The 9,054-nt window shown below is 32.4% G+C and overlaps 1 protein-coding gene across 1 annotated transcript; it reads right to left on the reverse strand.

Moving 5' to 3' along the window:
* Positions 1-4,214: 4,214 nt before the first annotated feature.
* Positions 4,215-7,558, reverse strand: LOC107796170 (WUSCHEL-related homeobox 1-like). The gene is made up of 4 exons (XM_016618914.2): positions 6,742-7,558; positions 6,204-6,536; positions 5,583-5,659; positions 4,215-4,907 (listed from the first exon to the last, which is right to left on the reverse strand). Exons 1-4 carry the CDS (start codon positions 6,923-6,925, stop codon positions 4,350-4,352), a joined length of 1,152 nt encoding a protein of 383 aa, XP_016474400.1. The 5' UTR covers positions 6,926-7,558; the 3' UTR covers positions 4,215-4,349.
* Between the last annotated feature and the right edge of the window lie 1,496 nt (positions 7,559-9,054).

Raw genomic sequence — 9,054 nt, forward strand, 5'->3', positions numbered from 1 at the left:
AAAATAATACTCTATTACATAAATCATTCCGTGTTCAAGTAAGGTAGGTGGCAGGGGCGATGGTACATATCCTGAGGGTGATCAACTTATCACCCTTTGTCGAAAAATTACACCGTATATATAAGTAAAATATTAGATTTTAATGGTATATAACATATATTGAACACCCTTTATCGGGGATCTTTTTTAATTATTTCAAGTTTGAAACACGCTAAATGAAATTTCTAGCTTCGCTACTGGTCCGGGGAAGGGTCCGACCAAAGAGATGTGATGTAGACAACTTACCCCCTAATACAAACATTAATATCTGCTTCCACGGCTTGAACCCATGACCTATGGGTCACATGGAGATAATTTTACCGTTATTTCAAGACTCTCCATCAAATTTAATTATACTGCAACTTAAAAATAAAATATCAAACGAAGTATAGTTTTATAGATTTAACTTATATATACTAATGTTATACTAAGAAGTATCTTATCTGCGTATGATATCTTGTTGTAGCAAGGAATTTGATGTAACTTTTTGATTTGTTAATTCCACTTTTTATTACATTTAGATGTCATGATATAGTGCAATATGATCTTTTGCAGCAACGTGATTATCATTTGTAATATAAGGTCCCTGTGCCACCATATGGGAGATTTAATTGAGAAACAAAATAGTGTAAGAATACAAAAGAAAAACTCATTTTATTGTGCACTAAGTCAAGAAAACTGTTACAATGCCTGAAATGACTGTCAAGTTGACCCAACGTTTTCTATAGATGATCTTTGATATATTTAATAATAAGAAAATTCAAAGCATCTAGTTGGGTTGTGCTAACTCATGACCTTTAGGGTTGTAGCAGGCAACTTGACAGGGGAAAATGAACAAAGAAGAAGAATTTGAAATGTCCTCAAAAACATGGTGGCTAATTAACCAAATTAACAGGAGAAGGATTAGCCATATCGATTCTAACAAATTAAAGCAAAAGAAGTGGGATATGTTTGTTTCGTATACTGACAATAAGATCGTGGAAAATAATGGAAAAAAACTATATGAGTTGTTGAAAAAAATGATTTGGATGTCACTTTTTGAAGAAAAGATAGATCCCTTTTTTTCCAGGTCAAGGTAAAAGTTAGGGTAAGAAGGAGGCAAAAAGTACACTTTGGCATGGCAAAGATTCTCAATCACCACCCCCCACTCTACAGTTCTTTTATCTCCTTTCTTTTCTTTATTTTTATTTTTATTTTTATTTTGCAGTTTGTACACAATTATATTTCTTCTTATTCGTCCTTGTCTAACAGCTTGGATACAGATCTGTTCCTTTTCCTGAATTATGATTAGCATGCAGATTTGATGAATCAAGTCTCATAGAATTTAGTACAAATATAGAAGTGAAAAAGTGGGGAAAAATCGATCGGAACATGCAGTGTCTTGTAAAATCTTATATAGTGACGAATTCAATCCCTCTCATATGAGCTTATAATTCGAACAAAGAATCAAATCTCTAAAAGCTTACGAAAGCGCGATAAAGAGCATCTTTGAAACCTTAGCATGTCCCTCAATATCTTTAGATACTTAATTAGGATGCATTTTGATTTCAAAGTGATAAATGACCTTGAAATGCATTTCGATTTCAAAGTGATAAATGACCTTGAAACTAGAGACAAAGCCGAAATTTGAAATTAATAATTTTGAACTTGCAATCGAAACCATATCTCGTTTTAATTACTGGATGTTATACATTTGATTAATAATTTTTTTAATACAATTGTAGGTAGGGTCTAAGAAAAAAGCTGCACGGTTCGTTCAAATCCCCTAGCTAAGCCAGATGCTAATTTGTAAATCACATAATAAAATTGTTGGTCATTCAACTTGAAACTCTCTGAATATGTTGAATAGCGTGAACATATGCAATGAGTTTCATCTCAAAATTAATTAATTCACAAGTGCAAATAGCTTTTGCGTATGCAAATGTACGTACAAGACATTTACATCGTGTACTAAACCGATTTAAACCCAATACTGCCTTGATATATTTCTAACTTTTTCTTTGTTTACCTAATTTATGAGTATCTGGCCACCAAGTTTTGTTACATTATCTAAAACTGTAGCTATAAAACTGTAAAAAATAATAATAATGAGTATAGTTCGCAAAATAGCTTAAAGATTGTTGACTGGCTCAAGACTCCAGGTTGAATTCCTAGCTTGCACAATTAATGGTTGAAAAAACCATAAGCTAGGATGTGTTGTTACCTCAACTATTTTTTTACTGTTTGGCTCAATAGAATTTGAAAATAAAATAGCCTATTAAGGTGAAACAAATCTTTGAGAATTACATTGGCGGCCTAAAATGGACTATATATAATCTACGGAAAGAAAATTAATGTAGCAACCTCTGCAAATGCGATTTATCTTCGTTAAGACTATAGGATACAAGACATAAGAATTTCATACTCTCACCCACCAAGATAGAAAAAAAAAAAAGAAAAGAAGAAAAGGAAAGAAAAAACTGACGATACTGATAACTCAATAAAGGACATGCATAATGTGAAATATGAATGCATGATATTGTGTAATACATGTTAGTACAAAGAGCTCATGAGCTACAAAGAAACACTCAGAAAACCACGAAGAAAAAGTCAAAAAAGTTTTACCAAAGAAAAAATCAAAAGAGAAGGAAAGAAGCAATAATTCAGTGTAGGTTAGAAAACCCACAGTGTTGTCTGTGAAAGAGCCTTAGGAGATTCACGAATTGTCTAACATAACAAAAGGTACTAACCACTGCCAAAGATAAAATTGTACGATAAAGAAAAACGAGGACCGCAAAAAACCCTAGCTAGCAGCTGGAAACAAAACCTGCAGGCTTTAAATTTCGCCTTTTTCTTTCTTTCTTTCTTTCTTTCTTTCTTTCTACATGTTCAGTTTGAGTTAATTCTAAAGTTACCCTCTCATTCTGATTTTAATTCTGTTTGTCAATGTGTAATGGCCCTTCCCTTCTGAATTTCTTTTAGACACTCTCTGCATGTACATGGCTCAGCATCGACGTGTCAACTTCTTATTATCCTTGTAATTCTGCTGCTATAATTCTAACTTTGCATAGAAAGCAACTGCTCCTATTTATTGGAAACTATGGCGTTTCCATGCGCTCTCAAAGGATAAATCGAAAGCAACTTCTCTTAATATAAAGTGAATTTTTGTGGAACTCAACTTCAAAACTTATCTCATACTATAAGATAAGGATTGCTCAAAACTATATTAGGGAACATTGGAGTTTGTTTTCCCAATCATGTTAAAAATATTATACTTAGCTTGTCCCTCGTCGGTTGTATAAGGGTCTCCAAATTAGATGGTCCTGCGTTACTCCACATTATACTTTAAGATTTTGGATTGGATATACTCAGATTCTTTTGTCATTGTGAGACTATCTTACGAACTACATATATGAAGTGTGGACAATATAATATGGGGAATCCAACATTGAGTAAATCAATAAATATAATAGTTTGATTCTTATACCATATTAAGAAAATGAACCTTAATCAACCCAAAAGCTAATTCATAAAACATGGACCGAACAAAATCCCATAAGAAGATAATAACAAGCTATTCATGATCGCCGATCGATACTGATCAAATAATTAACAATAATCTAAACGTGTTAGAATATTAGGCGTGCATCTTCTGTTTAATTGGTTCCAATGGCCCCACCCTCAGCTTACGCTAGAAAAAATACCACTCTAGTCACATGTTCTTTTCAAACCGAAGCATACAGTCGTTTATTTCTTTTTAATTTTTGAATAGAATGTAGACTCAACTTATCCTATTCTATATATGTCAACCTTAGTGAAGGACTAAAGGGGAGGAGTGTAAAACTGTGATTAATGTCCAAATCACTTCAACATATAAACTGATCAAATCCATATTTCAATTTTCATCATCCATTTCTGAGTCCCTTGTCAACGTCACCTTCATTATCTTCGCCCCAGCCTAACATAAATTGAAACGGAGGGAGTATATATATATATATATATATATATATATATATATATATATATATATATATATCAACTTTAGACATAATAAAAGTGGAAATGACATTTTCGGCTAAACAAGAGGCCAACTGCTCTCAACATCAGAATTTCTACGATAGCTACAACTTAATTACCACTAAAAATAAGAAGTAAAAGCATTTCATAGACATGGTCCAAATGCATTTTAAGGCAATCTTTGATTTCCCGAAATGATACATATATCATTGAACCACAACATTACTAATAATAGGGGGGAAATCCCATCATTAATTTTAAGTTACATAAATAGGAAGAGACTAAGAAATTAAAGCACCCGGTCTCTAGATCCCTTAGTTTTTAAGTGGAAGAAACTCAAAAAACTGGTAATGAGAACCACTAAAGTTACTATTCGAGTTAGCATCGGCCCCTGATATCTCTACTTCATCCTTCTCTGAAAGATTATTATCGTCGTTGCTGCTGCGGAGAGGAAACAATTCAAGGGTCTGAGATTCTTCCTGGCCAACATCTCCAAGATTGTTTTCGATATTTTCGTGTTTGTTATTTTCTGTTCTGAAGGGTGCTATAAAAATGTTGAGATGATCTTTGGTTTTGAAGAGTTGCTTTGGCTCCATTGTCGTTCTTGGTGTTGATGGACTACTACTGCAAATTATTGGAGTAGTAATAGTATTACTGATTGATGCAGTAGATGAGTTGATGTTCATGAGATGATGATGGGGGGTGGTGGAGGTGGGAGGTGAACAAGACAAATGCATCATCTGCCACGTGGCATTCCTTTGATCAGCTAGTAATAGGCTCCTTCTTTGTTCTCCTTCATCGAGTGGTATCCATCTTTCTGCTGCTATTCTACATTCTGCCACTCCTGCTGCTTTTGTTGTTGCCACAGTTTTCTGTAAATTTATTGCAATGCAAAAAAGAAATCATCAATTTCCTTGTTACCACTATTTCATGCAACGTTTATTATCTTTCTCGAGTGAAAAGTAACAACCCTAGTTTGACCATTGTTCATAGGCACAGCAAAATGTTTAGTTTCTCTATATATGAATATCATTACTTCCTGATTTGATAGAGCATTTTACCTACGCTATATGGAAAGTCAAATATCACTGAAGAGGGTTTGGAAATGTCTTTTCGTGATAGGATGGATCATGGGTGCCCATATCACTTGTCTAATAAAATGTAAACGCACAAAATCCCAAAACCCTAGCTATTTAGCTATTCATTCAACTAGCTACGTACGTACAGAATTGGCAGCCCCAACAGAAAGGAAGAATCACAGCTTTTGGACCCTTTTATATTTCCCAAGAAATATTGCTTTTGTTAATTTACTGCCTAGCTACGGCGTGATCAATAAATAGATCTTCCTTTTACATCTTAGACTTTTTTTTTTTTTTTTTGAAAAAACAAAACAATATCTATATTTTTTCTATGATCTTGTAATCATAACAGCATAATGGCCTGTTTAAGGAATTCTAATTGCTTTTTTGGTTATGAAAATGAGAATGGAGAGTCTAAGGAGAGAGAAAAAAAAAGGCAAAGTGAAAAATATATAGGGAATTAAGGACCTCTGCAAGAGTACTGCAGTTTGTTGGGGATGGCCAGTTCTTGGTCTGTTCAATTTCAAATCCTGTCCTATTTGCCCCTGCAAGATCGACGACAAACACAAAAACAAAAGAGTAAAGAAACTTTTTATATCTCAAGCAACAATCCGAATGGAAGAAGAATCATATCTCTCAAAATCCAAACACGAATGCAACTTTACATCTTAAATAACAACAAAATGCGAGTGGGGATGGATTGGAAAAGAATAAAAGAATATTTAATGTATCATCACACGCTATCAAACAAATTTCTCTTTCATGTATCATTCTCATTGCATGTCTTTTTGTTAAGTTGCATGTTGTGCACCACCCCTTCAAGATTTATAACATAATACTTGTTCTAATTTTCAAGATTTTCACATGTATAAATATTTGGAGTTTAAATAAATATTTGTGAGTTGAATAAAATCATCATGCGGCGGAGCCATGTTCATTGAAGGGGTTCAACTAAATCTCCTTCGCTAGAAAATTGTACTGAAAATCCTTTTATATATATATATATATATATATCATTATAAATCCTTTGATAAATTTCTGATTTTGACCTGGCTTAAACTATACACAAGCAAATGGATTAACGTATACCTGATTCTTTCCTTCCGGTGTTTTCTGCGTTACAAATACTACGAGACTGATCATCGCCACCAGCAGCAGCAGCAGCAGATTCAAGTTGACGGCGTCGTTTTTGGCGTTCCCTAGCCTTGTGATTTTGAAACCAGTAAAAAACATTCTTGCCTTCAATTTTCCCATAACGTCGAAGTTGAGCAGTAATATGCTGAATCTGTTCAGCAGAAGGAGTTCTCGTGCCACGTCGATACAACTCCTCGAGGGTTTGAAGTTGTTCTGGAGTTGGATTCCAACGTGAGCTCACAACTAATTGTTGTGTATTAAAATCTCTCTTATTTTGCTCACTCATAGCTGAGGTGAAAAGAAAAATTGTAACCATTAAATTATAAATATGGCTAGTCGTTAGATCTGTTGATATATGACTTTTTTGATATACGAAGTAAGACAAAGTATCAATGTCACGCATGCAAAAAAAGGAACGGAAAGGGAAAAAAGAGAAAAGTAGAAAGACAACTCTATATAGTATATATATAATCTCTAGCATTTAATTACTTACCAAGCTGATGGTGATTAAGTGCAATAAAATTTTCGCCATGAATACTTCTTAAACAAGTTGGATTAGTAGAAATATTAGCAGTGGGAAGATGAGGGACTCTTGGCATTAGTGGACGAAGCTTTCTTCCATTGAAGGAATCCTGCATGTTGAAATCTCCCCCGTCGTTGTAACCCATCATCCACATTTTTTTTTATCTCTAATTAAATAAAAGGTTGCAAAACAAGGGCTTCTTAATTATTAAGAGATGGGGCTTATATAATTAGTTCAAGTGGTGGATGTTTTGGAGTTACTGAAAAGGAAAAGAAGGGAACTTAGAGAAAGAGAATGGAGGTGATCTTTTTAAGTTACAAGAATTAACTATTAGTGGTCAATCGGGTTTCAAAGTAAGAAAAGGCTTATATTGTAATGGTAAAAGTAAAAGAGAGAGGAATAGGGAGAATAACTAAAATGGGTGACTTTTAAGGGGGGGAGCTGAAGACAAGGAATTTGGCAAGATTCAGGAGAAAGAGACGGAACAATAGAGACAGAAAGAGAGAGAGAAGGAGAGAGACAAAGAAAGAAGATAGAATGGTGTTGGTTTAAATTGAAACAAAGTGAGCAAAAGATGAGGTTGACTAGGCTTGAATTTTACAAATAAAATTATTTTGACATGTAGCTTAGTAGTAGTATGTAAGGACTAATATAGACTAATATCTCAATTCTCAAGGCGTGAGAGAGGAGACAAATTAGACAGAGAGAAAGAGAGAAAAGGAAAGACTGGCCTGGTGAGAGAGAAATACTGTATTGAAGAAAAGCAAAATGGAAGGAAGTAAAGGAAAAGGGGAATTAAGAAGAGAGAATGAAATGAAACAAAAAGAAAGAAAGAAAGAAGAAGGCGTGGAATTCTGGGAGAGGAGAGAGTTATCGATAAATGTGAAGGAAAAACGACGTGACGATCATGAGGGTTATCATAAGCCTCATCACCACCCTTAGCTCATTTATTGCTCTTCTATTGTCCTCTCCCTTTCGCACTTATTCTCAATTCGAACTGCCCCCTCTTTCTCCATAGTTCCCTCTTTTTATTTCTATTATTATGGTAAAAAAAAAAAAATCATTCGTTACGTACTTTTAATTATATTAGTTTTAGTGTACGTATACAAAAAAAAAATATGAAATGTAGAATAAAAATAAATTATATGTAATAGCAGTTCAACATTTCTTTAAATTCTAATAATATAGATAGATAAACATATAAATGTCTTAAGATATTTTTAAAACTTAAATTTATAATCTTTATGCACGTACATTACATCGTATTTTGTGCTATTACAAGATTCAAAAGTAAAATATTGAAAGATATATATGCCACATTTTAAAAGAGAATTTTTTTAATACTTTTTAATAAATAAAATTATCATGTAATCTAAAGTTTAAGTAAGATAGAAGCATATAAAAGACAATAAATTATATTTAAAATTTTTTTAGGAGTGAACTCACGACAATTTTTACGAAGGAGTAATGACGGTTCGTTTCTTTGATATACTTGGAAGTCGTATACAATATTTTCTTAAAAACATTTCTTAATATGTATTTTTGAAAATAGGCAATTATGTTGTACATAGAAGATAAGTAAGACTGAATTATGTAAAAAAAAAATTAATTAATTTTAATATTTAGAGGCAAATTCACGGCATAAAAATCTATAAGGAAATAAAGAAGATGTGTTTGGACGCTAGCACCCATGTGTTTATTTTGGATAATTTTTAGAGAGGTGAAAAATGTTCAAGGATTTTATTTTTTGTTTTATCTAGAATTAGACTCTGATTTAGACTATATTTATATTTTGTATAGAGTTAATCGCTTGAAATACCATATAATTCCAGAAACTCAAGAATTTTTTTTTTGATTGACTTACAAATTTAATAAATTCTATTATTAGTTAACTTCAAATTTCTAAGTATTAGTAAAGTTATACAAACTACTATCGCTTTATTCAACTTGTACATTTTTTTAGAAAATTAATTTATCATTTTAACGTAAAGTATAAACACAATCGCACAAGATATTGTGAAATGAGGTACTTCCCACAAAATTTTGGCTTTTGTTTTTTCTATCTTGAAGCATTTACAATATTGATAAAGAACCATTTTTTTAATCTTTTAAACCTTTTTTGTTTTCAAATTGAGAAGTAAAAGTAGCACGGCTCCGCTCGTTGGAATAAACTTAAAAAATTCAAAATAAGAAAAAATATTATGTTAAATACGAAAATAATTTATATAGTTTCTTACATAATTCAAATAATAAATAATTTGTATAAGTAAAATTTTATTAATT

The sequence above is a fragment of the Nicotiana tabacum genome, chromosome 4 (assembly GCF_000715075.1).
Source record: "Nicotiana tabacum cultivar K326 chromosome 4, ASM71507v2, whole genome shotgun sequence".
Lineage (NCBI taxonomy): Eukaryota > Viridiplantae > Streptophyta > Magnoliopsida > Solanales > Solanaceae > Nicotiana > Nicotiana tabacum.